This window comes from Melospiza georgiana, chromosome Z (genome assembly GCF_028018845.1).
Source record: "Melospiza georgiana isolate bMelGeo1 chromosome Z, bMelGeo1.pri, whole genome shotgun sequence".
In the NCBI taxonomy this organism is placed as follows: Eukaryota; Metazoa; Chordata; class Aves; order Passeriformes; family Passerellidae; genus Melospiza; species Melospiza georgiana.
In genome coordinates, this window is record NC_080465.1 from 40,704,121 (window position 1) to 40,728,914 (window position 24,794).

The 24,794-nt window shown below is 34.1% G+C and overlaps 1 protein-coding gene across 4 annotated transcripts in view; it reads left to right on the top strand.

The window, feature by feature from the left end:
* The window catches only part of TNPO1 (transportin 1), a 52,787-nt gene extending 32,137 nt beyond the window's left edge, over nucleotides 1–20,650 (top strand). For 2 of the 4 annotated variants that reach the window (XM_058043601.1, XM_058043604.1), the window contains 14 exons: nucleotides 1,100–1,252; nucleotides 2,459–2,684; nucleotides 5,232–5,403; nucleotides 6,632–6,718; nucleotides 7,502–7,609; nucleotides 7,785–7,943; nucleotides 8,036–8,123; nucleotides 9,075–9,173; nucleotides 9,386–9,481; nucleotides 12,248–12,323; nucleotides 13,113–13,212; nucleotides 14,585–14,659; nucleotides 17,413–17,555; nucleotides 19,055–20,650. In XM_058043601.1, coding sequence (XP_057899584.1) covers nucleotides 1,100–1,252; nucleotides 2,459–2,684; nucleotides 5,232–5,403; nucleotides 6,632–6,718; nucleotides 7,502–7,609; nucleotides 7,785–7,943; nucleotides 8,036–8,123; nucleotides 9,075–9,173; nucleotides 9,386–9,481; nucleotides 12,248–12,323; nucleotides 13,113–13,212; nucleotides 14,585–14,659; nucleotides 17,413–17,520 — 1,547 coding nt within the window. In that variant the 3' untranslated portion in view covers nucleotides 17,521–17,555; nucleotides 19,055–20,650. Of the gene's footprint in view, nucleotides 1–1,099; nucleotides 1,253–2,458; nucleotides 2,685–5,231; nucleotides 5,404–6,631; nucleotides 6,719–7,501; nucleotides 7,610–7,784; nucleotides 7,944–8,035; nucleotides 8,124–9,074; nucleotides 9,174–9,385; nucleotides 9,482–12,247; nucleotides 12,324–12,413; nucleotides 12,487–13,112; nucleotides 13,213–14,584; nucleotides 14,660–17,412; nucleotides 17,556–19,054 lie in introns of those variants that run through there. The other 2 variants (XM_058043602.1, XM_058043603.1) reach the window with 2 other exon arrangements.
* Nucleotides 20,651–24,794: the final 4,144 nt, after the last annotated feature.

The window sequence follows — 24,794 nt, forward strand, 5'->3', positions numbered from 1 at the left end:
CTATGTGAACATTTTTGGGGTCGTTTTTTATTTCTATGTGAACATTCTACTGCCTATAGCCCTTACAGGTATTTCTTTTCTCAGTGGGGAATTTGCTTCTCAGTACAGTACTTTAGTTGTGAAGGTAAGAGATGGCTCTCAGGAAACCAGAGTTCAGATGTCCTGTTGTGGGGGTCATAGGACCTTTAAGTTAATAGGCTATGTTATAAGGAAAGAAAACACCACAAACTTCTTTTTTAAGTTCAGTGACAGAAAATAGCTATTGAACTTCTGACAACTCTGATTTGAATTTGCTTTGCAAACAAAGTCATTGTGAAATAATGCTTTGAGATGTGGACATAGCTACTTAGGGTCTTTCCTTCCCAAGACCAGAAGTTTTCACAACAGGTGAATTTCACTTCGGGCTTATGGCTGAACAATTTTGAGACATATCTGAAGAGTTATTGCTCTTGAAAATATGCATGCAAATATGCTTGTTTCTGTAAAGCTGCATCTTGGGAAAAAAGTGTAGTTTTATATTCTTAATATTCTTTTTGTCGCTGCTGTGTGTAGAGATTCCAGAATTAAATATGCATTTTCTGAGAAAGAACTCAAATGACATAAGGTGCCCTGTGATGCACAGTTTTGATTAAAACAGTGAGAAAGCTGAAGTTATTCAGGAATGGTGGCCTAAAAGAGAAAGAGTAGAACACTTCAGAAATCTGTAATAACATATGTTATCTGGATTTGAAAAAATTTGTATTATCTGAAAATCAGAATTGCATGCCCTATTTCGTATCTAGTGTTCCATATTTGACTTCCAGTTTGAACAGAGATGAAGCACCAGCATAGCTTGACAATTACCACTATTGCTGACTAATGAGACCAGTGCAATTCTTTATGGCAGATTAAGAAAGAATTTATATTAAAATAGCTTTCTAAGAGCTGTGGCTTTGCTCAGGAGCACAGTGGATCCCCCTGTAGTGTAATGGAGTGGAAGTATGTTCCCTCCTAGTGCACTGAGAATCCATTTGCAGCTCAGAGTTAAAATGGGGATTATATTGCCTAACTACAACTGTTTGTATAATAAGCAGAGATTAACACTGTTAATTCCCTTCAGGGAAATGTTCTGCTGCTGCTCTAGATGTCCTAGCTAATGTATTTCGTGATGAACTCCTACCACACATCTTGCCACTGTTAAAGGAATTGCTCTTCCACCCTGAGTGGGTAGTTAAAGAATCTGGTATCCTTGTTCTTGGTGCAATTGCTGAAGGTAAGGCAACAGTTCATATCAGGTTGCTGATTTTTAAATTGATTCTAAAGTAGCTCGGGTGAACATACTAATGCAAAAAAATGTGTGTCCTTAGCTGGTTTGGTTTTGGTGATTAATCTTTTCCATCTACTGATAGGTGACTACAGTTATTTTATTTTTAATTTTCAAATTTATGCGTATTTGAGAGGCTAAACAGATTACATAATTTCTTTTAATTCTCATTTTCTAAACATTACAGTATAGAGGTGTTGATGTCTCTCAAAATACTAGCTTGATTTCATAGAAGATAAGTATTTAATAAATTTTATCTTTGGATTTTAAGTGTTTTCAGAAATGGAGAAGACCATTCCTGTGACTTCAGTACATTAAGATGCGTTTTTTAGATGGTCCTCCAATAAAAATAGGCTAACTTCCATTCTTATTTACTTACAGTCTTGCTTGGCTTTTGCTTGAAGCTCCAGCATCTCTAGTCTCTGTCCCTTTTGCAAGCTGAAGAAGTAGATTTGTGTTCATGCCTGGATTATCTTTTTTTTCCCTTACTGTCTAATGAACATAGGTTTTTTTACAGTTAATAGAAAAGTTTTAGTTGGTTTTGATATGAAGTCCAGCGAGGTGGAAGTCAGTACTTGTGGCAAATCTCAGTGTCTAATTGCCCTTGCTGACTTGAAGAGTGCAGCTTTTATTCGTGGTCAATATTGGTATGATTTTAGGAAAAATGAAGAAATTTGAATTTCTTAAGGAATCCTTTCTCATGTGATGATTTGTTGTCAAGACAGTCTTTCTCTGCTTGGTGTTTTCTTGCTTTTTCTGAGTAGACGGAAGTAGGAACTTAAAGCTTTAGAAACTTTATTTGTAGTACTTGCTGTACTGCATTCAATAAAGCATTTCTGGAGATTCGGGAAGCACTGAAGTAGAAACTGTAATTGAAAATAATGTAACTTTAATTGATGATGCAATAGTTATCTAATAATTTTAATATTTTCATTATTATGCAGTGTTATAATAATTATAATTATTATTTATGTAAGAGGAATTTTTTTAGAACCCTAAAAAATATTTTAGTTGCTTTGTTAAAATATTTGTATTTTTAATTGCATGTTGTGTTCCTATGTGATAGAGAATGAAAATATGTCTCTCATAGGGAACAGAAAACAATGGAATTTTTCATTATTTCTGGTACTGCAATAGCTATATTTTTCTTTCCAGGCTGCATGCAGGGTATGATTCCATATCTTCCAGAGCTAATCCCTCACCTTATTCAGTGCCTCTCTGACAAAAAGGCTCTTGTGCGCTCCATTACATGCTGGACTCTTAGTCGCTATGCACACTGGGTAGTTAGTCAACCCCCAGACACTTACTTGAAGCCATTAATGACTGAGTTGCTAAAGCGTATCTTGGATAGCAACAAGAGAGTACAAGAAGCTGCCTGCAGGTAAGCCAAAGCTTAAGCAAATGTCACTATCTATTACACTGCCTTTTTTCCCATAGGAAGCTATTTTCATGCCCTTATCAGTCAATGCATGACTCCATTTCTAGCTCTTAACGTATTCTTCCTCTTAAATTAGAGTAGATGCAACTTTCTCCCAAATTGTAATAACATGAAAAAAGTTAATGTCTATTTCTCTTATGCAATTTGTTTGCAGAGTATCTAAAACACCAGCTTAAAAAATTTCTTGTATTAAATTAGCTGTTTGCAACACTTACTTTCAATATATGCTGTTTCATTGACCAGAAATTTGGTCTTTTTTAAAAATGTCTGTGAACAAGGTCAGAACTGAATACAGTGGAAAGCTGTCCTATCGTTAGATTACTTAAAGTATTTGTACTTAGCATTACCAAAACGTTTTGCTTATGATTATTTCAAGGGATATTATCTTTCTCTTGAAATGAGGTGTTGAGAGGTAAAATGCCCTTCTCCTCCATGTCTACTTCTTAAAAAAAAAATTGATTGCTTAATTAATGGATGCAACATTAATGGAATGGGAATGTGTGCACCCTCTTGTGCGTCAAAAAAATTTACATGTCAGTTTTTGTCAGACTGGAGTGTACTCAGCAAGCTTTCAATGAAGCTTTCTTCATGAAGCAGTTACATATGCCTCTGAACACCTGAAACATAATAATAGTAGTAGTAGTAGTAATAATTATAATCATAATGACAGCTACCCCCAAATGTCAGTAGTGCCTAAGGAGAGTGATGAGTTCAGAGTTCTTGGGCTAAGCTTTGCTCTAAAGGAAAATATAGCCTTGCCTGAGGAAGATACAATGACTTTGTGAAATATACTTAATAAGATTTAGGAATTAAACCCTGTTTCCTTTTTGTCTCCAAATGTCGGCAAAAATTTGGCTAGCAAGTTTGGGTAGCTTTAACGTCTTTTGTCTTTATTCTATTAAAAAAACCCCAAATGGAAAACCCAAGAAACCAAACAAAACAAACAAGGAACCAAAAAAAATCCTCAAAGGAAACTTTTCCACTTCTCCTCAAACTTTCCTTGTCCAGAACATGGCTGAAAATCTGCATTTAGTCAAACACAGCTGTGTTGTGGTGTAGTTAAATAACCTCACCTGGTGCTTATGATAGATGTGCAATGGGACATGGAAACCAGGAAATCTAGAATGGAAATACTAAAAATTACAGTACACTTGATTTTTTTTTATTATTATAAGTCCATTGTCAGACATGGAGTGTGTTTTGAGATACTTTCTTTTGAGAAGAAATTCACTAAAATTACTGTTACAACTAAAAATAAACTGGGAAACTTCACTGTAAGGAAAATGTAGTTGTCACAAGTCAAAACGTATTTATTAGCTTTTTTAATGGTAAGGAAATACAGTGAACCTTCTTGGAAAACAGCAAAGAGCTTCATCCCAGCACTGAGTAGTTGCATACATTGTTTATGTCTACCAAATTGAAGACTGAACACAGGATACTGTATGTTTTTGTTCCTAAATTCAGTATGGTAGCCGATTTCTAACATTCACTTCTGTACTTTTAAAAAACTGCTTCTTTAGGTGGCAACACACAGATAGATATTTTACTGAAAGACATTTATTTTCCTGCTCAAGTTGTATGCCTTTCTGAAAGAATACTTCATGATAAAATAAAAAATAAATAATTCAATAAATAAAGTAAGAAAGCTATCTATTTAGAGTTTACAGTTCTCTTTTGTTAAAAAAACTGGATTTCTCTATTTGGTAGCACACAGTGGAGTGTTCATCTCTTGCAGTGGTGCATGCATTTTAGTGCAGATACTAGCTAATAATAATCTTATTGAGAGAGCTAGGCCAGTATATCTTCAATAGCTCAATAATTTTTTCCTTAATGTTTCTCTGAAGCGGTGTCTCTGGTGTGGGGGAATTTTTTTTATTTTGTTTCATTTTGGATGGGTTTTCTTAATGCTGCTGCTGAAACACTGGACAGACACGCTGAAAAGTATCTAGAATGTCATGATGTATGCTTTGACCAAGACCAGCTAAAACTGTTCATCCTCTGTATTGGTTTTAGTTTTCCATGTCTTTTTATGTATTTTTCTATGTCGTGAAAAACTGACAGTACAAGGTGATGTTTGCATTGTACTGGCACAACAGCATCAAAATGTCTAGGTGCAGCTACTGCAAACATTAAAGATAGTGGTCCATTTTTAACTTAAATAATCAGCTTTTGTGGTGCTTCCTTCTATTTTAATTAGTATATTGTAACTTTTTGGCTAATGCTTTTCTTTTAAGTGGGGGACTCCCTAAGGAATTCTATGGCAATACTTTAAAATTTTGTTCTTCACAATGTAAGAGCTGGATCCTTATGGGAGATTTTGTTAAAAAAGATCAAAGTTATTTAAGTACCACCTTTTTGGAAGTATATCTTGCGTGAATTTGAGGACTTAAATATAGCTTTATGTTTAAACAGATAGAGGTTAAGTAGGGCATTTGGGGGGTGTCTTGCTTCATTATTTCCAAGGTACTAACCTGTTTTATTGTCCTTCAGTGCCTTTGCTACTCTAGAAGAGGAGGCTTGTACAGAGCTTGTTCCTTATCTTGCATATATACTTGACACTTTGGTCTTCGCATTTAGTAAATACCAGCATAAAAACCTGCTCATTCTTTATGATGCTATAGGAACTCTGGCAGATTCTGTAGGACATCATCTAAATAAACCAGTGAGTATACCTTATGTTCTGTAGAAGGACGTACTATATTTTAAAAACTTGTTCAGTGTTTTTTGTAGTGTGCTTTAGATGTTATAAACTAGAAATGCTGATATTTCCATTTACCTTTTATTAGTACTACATGCTTACTGATAATTCTCCCATTACACAAATATTTGCCATTTTGAGTGAACAAGCAAAAGTGTGTGATTTGTTGTCAAATGTGCTGTTCATCATGGTTTTCTACGTGCTTCAAGTTTTTTTTTAGCTCAGAGGAGATATCACTATAGATACCCCATTTGGACAAAGCACAGATTACACACAGGCAAATGTGGTGGGGTTCTTTTTAGTGTACACGTATTAATTAGTTGAAGATGCACATGTCATGTATTTGCATCTTATGATGGTTATTGAGACTTGTTTTATTTCTCTATAGCGCATCAAATTACATATATGCCCTAGAAAAAAACTATTTTTCATTGTTTCCATTTTACTTGCCATCCGCACCCCACACCAGCAAAGGGCCTGTTTTGCAGTCTCTCTCTGAGCCTGGCAACCTTGATATTTTACAGTACCAGGAGGAAGCTAAATGGCAGCTCCTGATGAGGGTGGGACTTTGTTTAGTCAGTTAGAATTTTGTACCTTTGGACGTAGCAAAAGCAGTTGCCTCTTTGGATATCTTCTGCAAGCAACAGCACTTTAGAGATGCCTTGCTTAGTGTCCTTGTGACTGTGGCTGTGCAGTGGCAAGGAATCCAGCTTTATATAGAAGGGCTAAGTGCCTTCTTCTCGAGAGATAGGAAATTACTTTCTTTGTGGATTGTTAGTTTGAGGAAGAAATTTCAGAGAACTTGTGGTCATGGATCTAGGGTTGTAGCATCAGGGCAGTAGAAGATGGTTGAGAATAGCAGATGGCACATGTAGAGCCACAGTGTAAATATAAAAATGTTTTCTGCACGCCTTGTGGCAATCAGATAGGTAATCTGGGCAGGTATGCTAAAACCAAACCTGGAGGAAAAGATTCCCTTTGTAAAGGTACTTATGTGCTTTAGGAAAAAATATCAAATGCAAATTGTAAAATCTAATATTAAAATATTTCTATGAATTGCAACAGTGATTGAATTATAGTACACCTGTCTGTTCCTTCATTTGAAAAAGTAGAATATATCTCGGTTCATTTTAAACTTTGAAATAGAATAGTATGCAGTAAAGTGTTTTAGCAGCATTCTCATTCTAAACAGGAATATATTCAGATGCTAATGCCTCCATTAATCCAGAAGTGGAACATGCTGAAGGATGAAGATAAAGATCTCTTCCCTTTATTAGAGGTAAATGTTAAAATGTGAATATTTTTTATAAAGTTTTCTAGAAACCAATTTTTTTACTAAAAGTGTTCCTCCTAGGAAACATGACTATAAAAGCGGACATTTTTAGCTATTTTCCGTTAGGGAAAAAATATTCTGACCGTGGTAAGAAAATTTTATGCCTGAATAAATATCCTTAGATTTAGCAGAAATAATTTAGGGTTTTTTTCTGCCATTTTGGAGTGTTTTCTTTGATAGGATTCTTTTACAAAAAAAGGATTCTATCCTCCTATTGTTCTTGTCTTCTCTCTCCTTGCTCTCCCTTCATCCCTCCATTAAAACTATTGTCAGACAAGCTGAAGGTATGAACCAGGCCATGTAGTTTAATGCTCTCTACTTGCTAAGTGTGAAGCACCTCTAGAGGAAAACACCTCTAGAAAAATTAGTTTTGTAGCTCTTAGGTTATATTAGGGCTTGTTTATGGTCAAGATACTGCATCTTAGTGTAAGTGCTGTCTGAACTCTTGTAACTGGTTTTGTATGCATTTTCTTGGCTAACTCTTAAGAAGATGCTGCTGCTGAGAAATTTTCTCAACTGGTGTACACATGAGCATGTAACAACTTGTTGATAGTTGCCTTGGCTCAGCTAAATCAATACCGCCTTTCTAGGTTGTGTTTGCTTAATCAGTTAAATGTTGGTGTACTTAAAATCCTAAGTTCCACATTCCTTCTCCCAAGTAAAAGACTCTTCAGGCATGTGAAGAAAAGTAGTGACTGCTTTCTCTCTCTCCATTTTTTTTAATTCCAGTGCCTGTCGTCAGTTGCTACTGCCTTGCAATCTGGCTTTCTTCCATACTGTGAACCTGTGTACCAGCGCTGTGTAAATCTGGTGCAGAAGACACTTGCACAAGCCATGGTATTTTGCTATAACTATTCCAATGTTACTTCGCTAAACCAAAGTGTTAGCTATGTAAAATTAGAGATGTGCAGGGGAATTGAATATCTGCATGAAGGTGCAGTTCTGCAGCTTTTTTACTGTACTCCTGAGAAAATCTAGTATTATTTTGAAAATGTGTACTTATTTGTTGCAGTTGCATAATGCTCAGCCAGACCAATATGAGCCTCCAGATAAAGATTTCATGATTGTGGCTCTTGATTTACTCAGTGGTTTAGCTGAAGGACTTGGAGGCAACATTGAACAGCTAGTGGCTCGCAGCAATATCCTGACATTAATGTATCAATGCATGCAGGTGAGATGATAAGCTATCTGATCTACACATTTCCTTTATTCAGAGAATCAGAAACTCTTATAGAGTTGTAACTCTTTTCTTCCTCTCTTTAGGACAAAATGCCTGAGGTACGGCAGAGTTCTTTTGCTTTGTTAGGTGACCTGACAAAGGCATGTTTTCAGCATGTTAAACCTTGCATCGGTATGTTTCTTTTACGTGTTTATTAACTTGTTTTTCAAATGTCTAAGAGGTTGTATTAGCCATTGTTATGCACCCTGTCCTGTGGGTTGCCTTTTTATTGTGTGATACATGGTAATTTTCTGCAAAAGTCAGTAGTCTTTTGTCCCTTTAATTGTATGTTAAGAAAGTATGTTCCTATTTTTATGGACAGTGCAAAAGTTCATTTTTCTTCTTTATTTTTATAACTTTTTTTGTTCTACTTGAATTTATTTTTAAGTTAAAATATGTCTAATATAAATCCAGAAATGGGGTAGAGAATAAGGTTTCACTTTGTTTTTCTGCTTTTGAGATCTGTGGAAAGTAGCATCAGTGATACACTTCCACAATGTTTGGTCTTTCTTCCCACAGATAGCGCTGAGATGCACTTGCCAAATGAGTGTTTGGATAGGCTTGGAATTTAAAATTATTTGACAGATGTTATGGAGACCTTTTCAACTCACTTTTCTTAAAATTTAATCAAAGATGTAATTGCCTTCTAGTCTTTGTTGTTTTTTCAAGGGTAGCTGAATACGTGGTTATCCCAGTGATTTGGGGGATGTTCAGTCATATGATAAAACTAGTGCTTGTGGCTGTGGTTTTTTTCTTCTCTTCCTCTCTCTCCTCTCACCTGAGAAAGGGAAGGAGAGAAGATTTCTATGTAGAAGTTACATAAACGCTTTTAGGAAAATTCTAAAATCATAATTTGAAAATATTTGAGTTTATCTGCTTAGGTTCTAAATTCCAGGTTAATCTGATAAATGGCTGGAATATAGCTGTTGTTAATCTGAATGTAACACTTTCCAAGTATTTAAATAAGCTTACATTATCTTTTTCTTAAACATCCCTTCCTTCCCCACCCCCCCCGCAATCCTAATGTAATGAGACAAGATGGTTTTATTGTATGATGAGTTTTCAAACTGTTGTTGTTTCTAGCTGATTTCATGCCAATTTTGGGAACCAACCTAAACCCTGAATTCATTTCTGTGTGTAACAATGCCACCTGGGCAATCGGAGAAATCTCTATCCAGATGGGTAAGATTTAATTTTTTTTTTAAATCTCTGTACACATTTGGAATTATTTGTCTGGGTGTTTTGGGTGATTTTTTTTTAAGTGATGCCTTTAGATTAATATTTAAATTACATTTGTGATCCCTGTCCTTGTTAATAAGTTACATGTACATGTTCGGTTTACATTATGTATATTAATGGTAATTTTCTTCTATTTTTTTTAATTGTTGTTTCAGGTATAGAAATGCAGCCTTATATTCCAATGGTCTTGCACCAGCTTGTAGAAATAATTAACAGACCCAACACACCAAAGACGTTGTTAGAGAACACAGGTACCCAAAAAACAACCTGTACATGGTGAAGGGAATGAAAAGATTTTTTTTTTAATAATTATTTTTTGAAATTGCATAGGGGAACCGCACCAGAACTGATTTTGTTATGTATTTGGCTTTTATAAGCAAAAGCAACTCTGTTTTGCACAAGCTCTTACAAGTCTCAGTCTTGCAGCAAATCATATATCTAGATTCTAATTGCTTTCTCTTTTTATAACATTTATTGTATCTATTTCTCATCTATTTAATCATTATTCCAGTTTTATTTATGTATGAAATATGACAAATGTATGCAGTAACACTTAAAACTTAATTTCTCACTGATTCTAATGTATGCATGTCCTTACACGTATACTGTATATATATGTCTAATGTTGGGAAAAATATAATTGGCCTATATAAAACAATGAACTCTTTGACTTTACAAAAAAGTACACTTTTATTGTAGGATAAACTTACAATATCATACACAAAAATCTAGATCTGTGATGGCAGTTTTACCACAACATAACTGAAATAATGTTTAATTTCTGTTACCTGGTCACTTAGTAGCAAATTCCTGAAAAGAATTCAAATAATGGCATGCATATTTTATGTTCTGACTTTGCATTCCAAATTGGGAGTAATTCCCAAATGCCTTACTGAACTGGAATTTCTGAGGCTTGTTTCTTTTGCATTCATAGAGGGCTTGTTCTGGTATGAAAAGCACCTTCTGTACTTGAGCAAAAAACTATAGATAATGCAATGGGTTTATTGTTTACTATTTTACTAATTGAGGATTTTTTTTTCTTCTGTTTGAAAAACATTTTGTAAGCAAATGACTGTTTAGTTGCTATTTCTGACATGGTTGGATATGATGCAAGTACAATGGTTCAGTTATATTTTTGAGCAAATAAGAGATAATTTGGAGAGAGATTTTTCAAAGCATTTTTTTCTTTCTGTATTCTCTAAACTTAAAAGCTGCACGTTCTCTGCCCCTCTATCTCATTTAGTATGGAAGGTGAACTTAAAGGAAAATTTACCTAGTTTTACGGCATATCATAGGGACTATTTTTGAAAAGAAAATTTTGAATCAAATACCTAGATATGAAATACACCATGGAATAGTGTAATAGAACAGTATAATACTGTACTAGTATAACTGTATAAGATTTTCTTACCCCTGCCCTGATTCTCCTCCTCTGCACTGATGGATGTGTGATACCTGTAACTGAGAGGCATCCAATAGTTTTAAATGTATGTATGCTTCCATCATTAAGAGAATTTTTGGAAGCATCTGAACATTGATTTTTTTTTTCAATTATCTTAATAATTATTTTAAATGTGGATGGATAACTGCAAATAAATGTTGAGTGTGGTGTACTTATTACAAGTTTGTTGTGGGATATTTTGTTGTGTACCACTACTATGTGCAAGAATAGTACTGGTTTTGCTGTAGTTTGCTGTGTAATTAATTATTAAAACAATTGTGAAAACACACTGCAACAGAGATTTTTGTTCCTTGTTCAGGCTGTAGCTGTAAGAATTTACAGATAAAACTTAAAATTATATTTTCATTTGAACTTCAGTGAAGTTTTGTAAGATGCTAAAAAATTCTAGACACTATGGAAGTTGAGTAATACCAGTACATTAACAGTGAGCTGCATCACATGAAATTAGCATGTTTGAGACTTCTAGTATATCCTACACCAAACTTTTATTTGAGAAAGCATCATCTGCTTTATTGCATGTTTCATGAAACTGTTCACAAATGCCTGTTAATTAGAGTGTTGCATAGTATGTCCCTTGAACATAGGTTTCCTTTTTCCGCTTCATACAAATCTGCTGGATTTTAGTATTATTCATGTATTTTGCTTCAAGTAATTCTGATACATTATTCCCCACCCTCTCCTTTTTCTAAAGATTAATCTTTCGTGAGTTGAGCAAACACCATTAAAACACATTTGCATCATTGTACTTTCTTTGGTCTGTCCCTCGGAACAAAGAACCAAACTACCTGATCATGTGGTGAAGCAATTTTGCTTTTTGTGTGTCCTCATGCTTTGGTATCAGAAGTCAGATTCTTGTACATCTTATGAAGAAAATTTTTGTGAGCAGGAGAAGTAGTAGGATTGATGAATTAATGTTCTGCAGTCAGTTGCTTTGAGTTAGCAACCATTTTAAATTAAATTGTGAGATTATGAAGAAGACATAAACATTTGAGAAGTGTTCCATCCACTTAGGATTTTCAGACAGACCACAATATATTTATGTAAAAGTATTTGGAAATGTATTTTTACTGATAGATTAGGTCTATAGAATCCTTGAATTCTAAATATTGGATAAAATAAAATGTTTAGAATACTTGATACTAATACTGAAAATTATTAATTTCCTTTTTAAAAAAATATCCATTATATTACATTTCAATAAAAACTTCAAATGCGTAGAGGTAAATTTACTGTAAATGATTACTCTGAAGAGGGACCGAATGACTGCTTACATCAGAGAGCCTTTGAATTTAAAATTGTGTTTTTGGTGTTCTCTCATACTTCTTTAATTTTTTCTTTTACCTTGGAGAGTATACCATATATGTTGCTGCCTCTTATTTAGGGGGTGGTAATAAACAGCACTGGTGAAATCTTATGTTTATTATCATACACAGATTCTGTTGGTTTCTGTTTCTGAGTTATTTGTTGTTTTTTCTTTATTTTTTCTCCTCCCCCCTCATTTGCTCATGTCTTGGTTGGCGTTTGGTGGTGTATAACCGTGATTGCGTTACCTTAGCAATAACAATTGGTCGTCTTGGTTACGTTTGTCCTCAAGAGGTGGCCCCCATGCTACAGCAGTTTATAAGACCCTGGTGTGTATTATTCAATCTTTTTTTTTTTAATTCATTTTTCTTCACTCTCTTTCTTTCTTTCTTTCTTTCTTCTCTCTATCTCACTTTTAGATATATTTTCAGTTGGTTACAAAATCTCAATCCTTAATCATTGCCAACCATGTGACTAATCTTGTCCTATCAGGTTTGTGAGTTTTTAGTAGCACCGTCATGTATTCTTTATGTTGTGGCTAACGACTAATTTATGCATGGGATAAGATTGTCACATGCTTGCTGTGTTAAAGCTTGACTATGAAAGAGCATTTTAAAATCCACCAGAATGATAATACAATGCATGCAAATATTGTAAAATTTATACTGTGCATTACCTAAAATTCAGTCTGAGGCTTGAAATGCTGTAAGGAATATATGTTTATAGATTTGTTACATATAAAATAGCTTGCTTGCTGCTGTAAAAGTTCAATAACTGTTCTGTAAGTGGTATCTGACATAATTCATACTGTGACAGTATTTTATGTTCCGCTTCTAATAATGATAGTTTCTATAAGTATTTCAGATACATATTTCTTTTGTATTTAATGGAATAGAGGTCACACTTTCTGACTACAGTATAACAAAAAGCCAGATTCTGGAGGTGATGCCTAATGGTATTATGCTAGTAAAAACTGTGCAACAAGTGTTTTTCTAAGTGTTAAAAATTGTGTTTCAGATAATCTTATCAGTGTGACTTATTCCATCAGATACTGTCATCTAGTTTTGACTTGGTTGAAGAAAAGTAAGTGATATAAGTTTTGCTTTCCAATTTGTTAGGTGCACCTCTCTGCGAAACATAAGAGACAATGAGGAAAAGGATTCAGCATTCCGTGGGATATGTACCATGATTACGGTCAACCCCAGTGGCGTAGTCCAAGTAAGATACATTAATAGATGCTAACTTTTCTTTACTTACGTGAAATTTAGTGAAAGCTGTATATGGAGTATGAAAAAGTTTACTTTGAAGAGATTCTCTGCAGTACGTGATGTAGCTTTATTTTGAAGTCAAGGAGCCCAAAATGTTTGTATTGTGAATGATGTATGTCATGATCCTTCAGTAATTGTCAGCTAAAAAGGAAAGAGGAGAAGTACTGTTAAAATGAGTTTTTCTCTTTTACTTGCAATGAATATGTAAATAATTAACTTCAATTAAAATGACTGTATTTTGATACTTCTGTCAGGTTGTGGTCAGGATCTGTATGCAAATATAAGGTAGAAGTTGACATTCTTAGACCCATTTTCCACATGTAACCTAGGGTTTTAAACAAGAACAGAACAAAACCAGTAACCACCCCTTTGTTCTTAACACTTGGGTAGGGAATATTCTGTTTCTGTTGGATCAATTTTTCCGGGAGTCAGCGTGACAATGAACATGCAACTCTTTAAAAGAAATGGTACAATTGAAGAATAGAATATGACTTGATCTTTAGTCTCCACATCTCTAAAGTAAAGCTGTATCAATGTAATGTTTTTTAAGAAGAAAACAAAATTGATCTTTCCCTTTTCTCTGCCTGGAATTCTTCTTCCTGAAACATAAGAATTGAGCATTTGCCTTGTTCTGAAATGTGTGGTTCCTTTCATTTTGGCCTTATTCTGTACTTTACATTGCAGTCTTCTATTGTCTGTTCAATCGCATAGCTTACAGAGAGCATAGCTTACATAGCTTACATAGCTTCATTAACTCATCTTTTCTCTCTAATAATCCTCAGTTCCTATTTCTTGCATTGGCAACATTATTTTCAAAGACTGATGTTCTGTTGGTGTGGGAGGAGATAATGCATGACAGCAGATGAATGGGGTATAGGGATTTTGAAGTGGCTTTAGTTTTGAACCTGTATGATAAATGTTCTCTGTGTCCCAGAAAAAAATTACTTTAAGGAATAAAACAGATTTTTTTTCCCTGACTGGAAATGTGTGAGAGATGCATTTGTTGCTTGTGAGTAAAGGAAGTAGATATTGCATTTGTAGGTGTACTGAAAGAATTAAAGTTATACTACTATGGTGCAGAGGGGAGAGTTATGGTTGTTTTCACTGTGGTTTAATCTGAGATACTCAGCAATTTCTGTAGCTGAACATTTAGGCATGCTGTAATTTATCATTGTCTGAATTAAGTGGAAAATAAATGCATAAAAGCAAAAGCAGTTGTAAATTAGGATCAAAGACCATCCACTTCACAGAACGAACACCAAGCATTGTTATCAGATGTATAAATTGAGGTTTCTAACCTATATGATTGTTTAATCTTGTAGGACTTTATTTTTTTTTGTGATGCTGTTGCATCATGGATTAGCCCAAAAGATGATCTTCGAGACATGTTCTGTAAGGTAAGGTTGCTAAGATAGTTGTGTATCCTAGTGGTAGTTGTTTTACATCCTCTGGTTTCTTTCTTTCTGTTTCACTTTCTAGTAAAAGTGCTTTCTAGCACTTAACTGTGTTTGTGGTCATGGAGACAAAGCAACATGAAAATCCTGACTTCTTTTTTTAACCTATGTCTTCTTATATGCATTTGGATTATTCCAAACTTTTAAAAATAGTTGCAAAGTTCACTTAAGGTGTTTTTTGAAGTGATAATGATCCTCAAACAGCTTTCCAGCCTGCTATGTTTTTCCTGCATTTGCAAGAACAGGCAAGTTTATACTACATGTGAGACTTTTTTTTCAGGAAATGAGATTTGTATGGTTCGAAACTGTTTTTTGCCACAAAGAGGGCTACTTTATTTTGGAGACCTACATAAGTTTCAAATTAAAAATATCCTAGTCGTATCTTGTTTCTCATAACTCCTGCTGAAAATAAGAGATTGCTTAATCCTCCTATGAATCCCTCTTGGTTGAGTAAGTTTCAAGAAACTAACATGCGGTTATACCAAAAAATGGGTATAAGAATTTGCTTATACCTAGGCAAAGCATCAGTAGAATTTAAACTAAAGGACTGTTTGCCTTGTATTGAGTTAGTAAAAAACAAAAAAGCCTTACCCAGAATGCACTACACTGTATTTTGGCACTAGTGTCTTACATAAAAAAAAAAAAGAAAGAGAGAGAGAGAGAAAGTGATTTAACTCACAAGCTCTAAAGTGAAATCCCCATTTTCAGGAAGTTCTATGTCAAAAGTAAGGTTCATGATATTCTTAAAGCAAAAGTTTTTTGCTTTATTCATAAGTACTTATATTCATGGATAAGTATTTCATAAGTACTTCATAAGTACTTATTCGTAAGTACTTATTAGTCTCATGGATTGGTATTGGCATTTCTTCTTCAATTAATGACATGTGTGAGCATCAAATCAAAAACTAGAACTTTTTTATCCCATCTTTAAGAGTAAAGGCAGAAATCTGGCTGTCCTAATTAGTATCTCAGATAACCGGCTTCCTTCCAAGGAACATTAGATCTAGAAAAGGTGCAGCTATGAGTATTCTAACATCAGCAGAATGAAACAGCAAGTACAACTTAAAAGGTGGTCCGTGATAGAGTCTGTGATGATTGACCAAAGCAGTCTCACTGCATGTTTTTGCATCAATCCTTCGGCAGGTTAAACGCCTCTTTTTCAGATCCTTCCCAAGTGATCCGTTTGGGAAACAATGCATTCAAATCTAAACAGAGTGGTTCTTGGTCGCTTGGCAAAAGGACATCCTTGCTTTTTTAAGCAAGCAATTTTAAAGTAGTTTTGTGGGATTTGCCTTACAGAAAAGGAGACAAAGCTTTCTTCAGTGATAACACATAGGGTTTTTAGACAACTTCTTCACGAGTATGTGATTGCTGTACTACAATTAGATGTTTTCAAACACTAATTATGACTTCAGGAACAAGGGAAATAAACTGGATTTATCTAGGTTTTGGGACTTCCTTTAAAATTTATTTATTCTTAATACTAGAACTGCAAGAGAAGATACTTTCAAGAGTATGGATAGCTGAGCTGCCAGTGTCAAAATCTGACTCATAACCTTTTGTCTATCACTGAGCATTCTTAGATTTTTCAGCTGGTTAATATAAAACCATTTGGGTTTAGGAAAGAGCCTGCTTGTGAGAGGGAGAAAAGCAGTAAGTTCATTGGTTGCATGTAATGCCGTTACCACTACATCTGTTCAAAAGCAGATCTGCTTGACAGTCTTGTGTTGAACTTGTTACCATGAGCCTGAATTTTGACATTACCTTTTATTTGAGGATGTGTTCATGACAGACTGTTCCACAATTCTTTACACTGAATGTAAAAAGGGAAAACAAAACTTCAGATTTTCTTGGTATAATTTTCTATGAGGAACAGTAATTCTTTCTGCTTTTGTCCTTTCTAATGTTTTGCTTTTACTTGCTGTTTTAAGGGATAACATACTAAGATTTATTTTTTTTTAATAGTGTAATTTCATTTTCAGGTAGTTTAGTACATCCAACAGTCCAAACAGAAACCTGTAGATTATTTGTTTTCCTCTTTCACTGGATTTTGAATGCCATTAACTGTGGATCTCTGTTATTTCAAAACAAAGAAGGTTTTAAGAGCTTCATTTTTAGTGAAGTTGTCTTAGAGGTTCTATGCAGAAAACAGAGTTCTCAAAGATTTTATATTTGTGCTAGAAATTGACAGGTATTCATTCTATTAAAAGATGGCTGCCGTTTAACTCAGCTTCCCACAACATACTTCACATCTGTTAAAAAATAAATATGAACAGAGTAGTCTTAAAATATATGTCGGATGGATGGATGGATGGATGGATGGATGGATGGATGGATGGATGGATGGATGGATGGATGGATGGATGGATGAAAAATTAATTGAAAAAATTTATAATTAAACATTCTAAAATGGCTTAACCCTAGGTTTTAAGTTACCTATTAAAAATATATATAAATACGTATACATACACTACTTTCTTTGGGTTCTTTATGTATTCTTTATGTCACCTTTAAAGAAATACATTAGAAAGACCCTGCTCTACTTCTTTGCTTCTTTGTAGCATTTCAGTATGATATTGAAGAATTCAAATTGCCACATGTACAACTCAGCAGTTTGTGGCTTACAGCATATGAGGCTAGTAAATAATGTAGCCTCTATTTTTTGCTTATTTTGACTTCCCCTTTCTCATTTGTAGATTCTTCATGGATTTAAAAATCAAGTTGGGGATGAGAATTGGAGGCGTTTCTCTGACCAGTTTCCTCTTCCCTTAAAAGAGCGCCTTGCAGCTTACTATGGAGTTTAACCTCATGCACTGTAGCTGCAGTCCCATAATTAGAGGTAAGCACATGAGTCTTGTGTGCCAGAGAGAACTGGGACTTCCTCCCTGTTTGCATCATATGAAACATCATTACTTCATCAGTGTAGAATTGCTGAGCTACTACTTTGTATATGAAGGAAAGAAAGAAAGAAGGGATGATAATATACCTAAATGATGGGGATTGTAGCAAAAGCATTTGTCTCATTTTTTCTATTGTTACAGAGAGAGAAAGAAAGAAAGAAAAACTGAGTCTATGATACACATATTAGTTTATCAAGAAAGTTGAAAGTATAGGTATGACAAAGTGCTGGTTCAAGTTTAATAAGCAAAGTGATGAATATGACCCTCAAGTCTTCGTACTAAAGACACAGGCTACCTTATATGTTGTGAATTAATAGATGGCAGATGTGGTCTAAGAGGGAATACTCTACTAGGATAAGAAAGCAGGTTTGTTAACACACTAGCTGTGAGAAGTCTCATGGCCTCCTAACTACACACTAAATGATCTTTCCACTGAATAAAGAATGCTATGCTAATAACTACAGTAACTGTATAGCTTGATGTTTGGGGGAGTCTGATACGTGTTTATTATTGCCATGTTTCATTTTGTGTGTCAACTTAGAATTGTTAGACACTTGTGTGTGGAGAATGATTCAGTTTCGACAAAGAACAGTGAAAATGGATTCCAGAGTACCTCTATTATTACACCACCTTGTTTGTATGCTACCTGTGTATGCTGTATAAAGCAAATTTCCCATGTGAGATACTGTGAAGAGATTATTGTATTACCCAAAAAAAGAGAGAATTAAATTTATTCTTTTAGTCTTTATACAAATTTGATACTTTTAGTAGAATTTTTGTATTGAAATTATGAGAGTGAGTCATGCAGTTCTGTTTAGTGTTGGAATGGACAATTAGTGTTTAAAATTCAGCCTAAGATTTTTTTCAAAGTCCGTGTCATAAAATTACGTGTTTGATCAGAACAATAGATTAAAAATAAAACAGCTACATACTTATCAATGAGAGTATTTTAGTTCTGACATGAGGATGTTTTCTCTTCCTGATGAAAAGGAAACAAAAGTGATAAAATCCACCATTGTTCTCAGTTTCAACTGCAGAGAAGGTATGGTTATCTTGTTTAATCCACTCAGAAGAGAAGCTGCTAGGTCAGGTGCAAATATGTTTAATATTCTTTTTCAATGTCATAACTACCTCATAATTTTGTGCTAAAAATGGAAAAACTGGTTAGAATATATAGGGTGCTTTTATCTTAAATCTGAGTTTAACACAATAGTGGAATTTTCAATGTAGTTTGAAAGCATGTATTGTTGTTTCATGAATAGTAATTTATCTGATACAAATGGGCTGGTTTCTTAGCAGACTTAAAAGGGAGCATTAGGCATAAATTCATTTTTAAGTTAGAGGTTGGCACTTAGTGCTTGAAAAAGACTGTTTATGTACCTATCTGCCAGAGGTTCCAGGTAAGATTTAATTATACCATTATCTTTTCCCTTTACAGGTCCTTCAGTCTGGGAGACTATGAGGGAGCCTCTGCACCCAGGGAAAATGTTACCCTTTACTGGGGGGAAGGGTAAACCAGTAGGGAATACAGTACAATCCCAACCCTACTGGGAGGGGCGGGAGGGAGGTGTTGCCGTCACTGTATTAAGTCGATGTTGGGAAATGTTTTAACATCTGGAGCCTTTGTGGGTGGAAATCTGTCTCCTATTACACCTCTGCACTGGATGTGAAGAAGAAAAAAAAAAGAATCTAGTCACAAAACAGCACATTCTGGAATATTATGGGGATTTGTACCAAAATAAGAAACCATATAATTGAACCATAGGGATACGTAAAGAGGAAAAATATTTTGCGCACAATAAAGGAAACCTAAGAATGGGGGTCACAAACAGTAAAAGGCTTTCTTTTTTGTTTTCTGTTTTTTTAAGTAAGGGTTTTCTACATTATTTCATCCTGCTTGGGGATACTTAGATATTTGCATGTTAATGAAGAACTACACAAACGAAGTTAGTACAGTTAAAATGCAGCTTGTGTCTGTATTAGGAACAGGCACTTGCAGTGTACAGTATAGAAACCCCATCATAAAATAATAAAGGTTAACTTGGACAAAATGAAGCAACCTGCTAGCTGCCAAATAAGTCACTCCTATCATTTTTGGGGTAAAGAGAGGTACACTGCAAAGGAAAGATTGACATCTTAATTTTTACGTTAAGAGAAACAACCAAGGTAGTGGATATGATTTTATTATTGTACTCTGTTAGTTTTGATTTCTAGAGTAAGGCATTATTCCTAACTTGCAGTTTAAGGTTCAGGCATGCGTTCTGGCTCATAGTGATCAGAAGTAATTTTAATTAGTGGGAAAGTAGCATGCTTGCATCACATAGAGTGAAATTGGTATACATTTACCTATGTTGCGCCAGTTTTGTGTTGCAGTTTACCAATTCAATATAGCCCTAAATTCAATATAACCCTGCATTTAAAATTCCTTTTTAAGATTCAGTGGAATTTATTTTTATTAAGAATATAGATATAAAGTACTGTAGTTAACAATTAGGCCTTGAAATACCTTTTTAGGATCTGTTAAGATTAAGATTGATATTGTATTGTGTGTAACCTGCACAATGTGGAAAGCTGATATAGCTGTGCAAAATTTTTGCCTCTGTGCTGTCAGTGTGATGTGCTTTCTGCATGGTTATATACTAGTGATTTTATCAGAATCTCTAAAATGAGTTACATGGTAAGACCCGTTAAAGGCTGCATAAGTGTTAGTTGGCACGTAAAGACAATTGTAGAAGTTGATGACAAGATTGCTATATTTGTGTTTATTCCCACTCAACGTATTATCTTCTACGCTTTCTTTTTGTTCAAAGCATGATCTTAAGAGATGTTTAAGTTAATGGATGTAATGCAGGGTATCTACACTGTATCGGCGCATGTTGGTGGCCCTTTGTGATGTAGTTAAATGCACAAGGGTGCAAGTTTAAAGCTACAGAGTGAAAGTTGGTTTGGATCCTCTTCATTTCATTTGTTTAGCTTTTCTGTTGTGTTTTTTTTTCTCTACTTACATGTATTCCTGTGAATAAATCCTTGTTAAGTTAACGCTTTACTTTTCCTTCCATGTGTATTTTCTTATGTACTGTGAATGTGAAATCCTAACTGGTACACTTGATCTTGTGTCCATCTGAAAGTGGCAAGTCTTTATTAATTTAGATTGCCTAAAGAGTATCCCATGATGATTAAGGAAAATGGAGAGATTTTTAGCTCTGCTGGTCAGAGGTGAAGCCACACCTTTCCATTTTTCAAGTGCTGCATTATTAATCTGCAAAACAAAATTAAGCCATAACAGCCTTTTTGTAGATTTAGTTTCTCACCTTTGCATTGCAGAATGGATACTGGATAACAGTTTTTTGTTTAGTTGGTGTTTTCTGATTTTTTATGGGTTTTTTTTTGGTTTTTTGTTTGTTTTGGGGGAGGGAGGTGTTTCTCTTTTTTCTTTGTTTTTCTTTTTTTAATTTTTAATTTTTATTTTTTGTTTTATTTTGTTTTATTTTGTTGGTTAGTTGTTTTTTTGGGTTTTTTTGTGTATTTTTGGGGGGTCGTGGAGGAGGTTGTGGTTTTTTTCTTTGGTTTGGTTTGGGATTTTGGGGTGGTTTTTTTGTTATTTTTGGTTTGATTTGATTTTGATTTTGTTTGGTTTGAGATTTTTTTGGTTGGGGCTTTTTTAAGAACTTGCTCTTCTTTGCATGGTTCTGTTCTTTGACTGTTGAATGATTTAGCTATTGCACTGAAGTTTGAGCTGTGTGAGTGTGAACTTTAAAATGCTGTTTGAAGAGTTTAGACTTTTTTTCTTTTTCAGTGCATGATCACATGCATGTTTTGTGTCCTGTCCCCATCCACCCCACCTGGTTTTTTTTGGCTTTGCAAATTTTAGTGGATTATGCCTGAAGCATAGTTTGGACATGTATTGTGTGAAATTTATTTGATAATGCCAGGACATAGTATTCATTCAATTTGATCAAAATTGCATGTGATGACTTGCTTTCAAGTTACATTACTTTGATAGCAAACCAAAAATACCTTCTCAACTAATAATTCTGATAAAAATTAGTAAAATTGAATTTAAAAAATTTAATTTGAAAGGGAACATCCCTGCCCAACATCTAGCAAGCTGGGATGTTATTTTAGACCCAAACTTGCTTTAATTTTAAGTGTGTTTGAACATTAAGGAAGAGTTTCAGAGAAATGACATTAAAAAGTTTGTAGAATAGAGAACCTACCCAAATCATACAGTAGCATAACAACTAAAATCTTGGTTTAACTAAACTTCTTAAATTTCAGAAAGCCCCTTTAACTAAATAAAACCACTCCGCCTCACCTTGGATTAGCTTAGGATGCCACTTTTGTACATATTTGTTTTAATACATACTTGTACAGATGTGAACTAATCTGTTATGACAACAAGGAAAATAATTTAAAAGGGCAGGAATAACTAGTACAGGAATAAACAAAATAGTGTTTTGTATCAATAAGTTCTCTCATGGTATATTTTAAAGCAAGTAAACCATATTCCTAATGCATAATATAGTGCAGAGATTTGCAGAATCCTTTTAGGGTGTAATGTGAGGTAAGAGAAGTTCTGAAACAGCATTAATATTTAAAATTGAATTATTGCATCATGGGATATATAAAAAGCATCTTAATTCTTGTGGTGTAGTCTTGACAGTTCTTGAATGTTGACTGGATGTTCTGGTAGAATTGTGAGTTTGTCTTTGTTACATTCCAGTGTTTCTGCCTCTTGGCATGCTAAAAGCACGGCTTACTTCATTTGCTCCTTACACACTGAAAAAGTGCTGTTAGTGTGCTAAACTACAGAAATAGCCGCTGCTATGTAATGGTGTAGATTTTTCTACTTGAATAATTTTGTTGTAGGAACCTCAGGAGGTCAGTGTTTACTGTTTTTATATATGCCTTTTTCCTGTTTTGAGTTTCCCTTTTTGAAGGATTCTGAGAGTGAAAAAAAGCTGCTGATCAACCTAAGTTGGTAACAGAAAGTGTATTTAAAATCCTTATAAATGCATCTTTTTGGCAGTTCAAAATTGCTGTTAAATTAGTCTTAAGTGAAGTTCAATATTAAATTTTTTTCATAACACAGTCAGGAAACCACTCATTTCATTTTGGAAAACAGACAAGTTCATTATTTTAACCAGCGCAAGCAAAAGTAATCAGTTTTGTATTTTTTTCCAAAGTTTGATTATTTTCTTAATCAATGAGTATGTATATATTTAAATTGTAAGAAACTAATTCTTATGCTTTAGTTCATTGCTTCTTGAAGCTTGTACTCAGAAAATCACTTTTAGAAGAATAGGTTAAAATTTGTAATCATTATAATTTTTAAAAGTTATGAAGTAGCATAAATTTTGTGACTAATAATATTGATACACACTGTGATGGTTTTTTTTAGGACTTTCATGTTAGCATCAGTCTTAATTACTTATACTGCATATATTGTATAATAGTAAAATGTATATTTTAAAACTTCAAGTGGCTTTCCTCAAGCAAAACTCAATGCTACTTAGAAATATTCAAATACTAGCTTTATCTCAGGTGAATACTCTTGTACCCTTTTTGTTCAGAACACATGCTTATAAAAATGTGTTGTAATTTTGTCAGTTTATGTATTTCATTTAGGCAGCTCCTCTTGTCTTAAACTTACTCTAAATTAACCTTCTACTGTGGGACAATAATGACTTTTGCTTCACCTATATTATTCATATTGAATGTATTAACAGATAAGGTGTAAAAAAAACCGTTCTTCCCTTAAGGAGAATGCATCCATATTCTAACAACTGAATTATTTCTTTAAAAAATGCTTTAAATGCGACATTAAATTGGAAACCTTTTGCGTCAGATAGTTTCAAGGAAAGAAGTTGTAACTTAACACTAATAGCTTCCATGCTATATCTTTCATAAGGGTGACAGAAAGCTTTTATATAGGGTCTAAAGTGTGACTTTTTATCTTAGATGAAGGTTAAACTCTACAGTGAAATGGCAAAACATCCTGCAGTTAATCTCAGATAGATTCTGATGTAGTTTGCACACATATTTGTTAAAATATTACGTAACCTCACCTTAAATAAATAAAGCTTGTTCAGTAGCTATGTATTTCACTCACCTATGCATTCTCCAGGATGATTTGTATCCATCAGTCTTCTATGTATTCTCCAGTAGAAACTACATTTTATCTGCCACTGATGCTTGCTCTTTGCACTTAATGGTTGGAGCAAGCCAGTTTTAAATGGGGAACTGAGGCAAGTACTCTTCTTACTTGCCTTGTATATTCTGCTAAAATAGTGATATTCACTCGCTTGAATGTACGTAAATGAGGGAAGTTTGAGATGACTCTATAGGATGAATCCCTGTGTGGTGTTACAGTATGTTTTAAGTAAGCCAAATCCACATCGCAAAGAATTCAGCACTTACAGTATAGTATCATTTTTCTATAAACTTGTTATGTTGTGCTACTTTCACTTCAGGTATCTACTTCCTTATTTCAAGTGAGCAACAAAATTAACCAGGTTTGGGTGTTTTTTGTGAGGACAGCAATGAGAATAAAACAATTGGTATAAGGAGGTTTATTTGGCTGTTGAACTCTGCAGTGTAGTATCTTTTTTCGTGGAAAGAGATAGTTATATTGTACATTGTCTGACTTAGTGATACTAGAGACTTCTAAAATTTTTAATTGGATGAATTACACAAAATAGTTTAAATGAAGGGAGACCAGATCTTTCTGCTGACAACTTAGGTTGTATAAGTTTTGCTTGAAAGCTTTAAATCTTATGTTTCTGTATCTGCCACAATGTTGGAATGTTTCCTTCAAACATATCCTCCTGCAACCTCTCAAACTGTACTAAATTGAGTGATATTTCTTGAAGTCTGCCTACGTGCTAACAGAACTTCATTTTAAATAGAATATGGTTTTAATTTTTGATAAGCTGCTGAATTTTAAAAGAGTTTTTGGGGCCACCAAATATTTTGGATCATGCAGAGAATATATATTGTACTGTAGTAATTTTGTATTTACATTTGTATGATGTGACATAATAGATGTGAATGTTAATCACTGCTTGACTATGTTAATAAAGTTGTTGAAATATAGACGTTGCATTCCAATTTTTGATGAATGATTGAAATTTATTGTTCAATTTATGTTTTGCCTGACCCAGTAGTACACTCTTCTA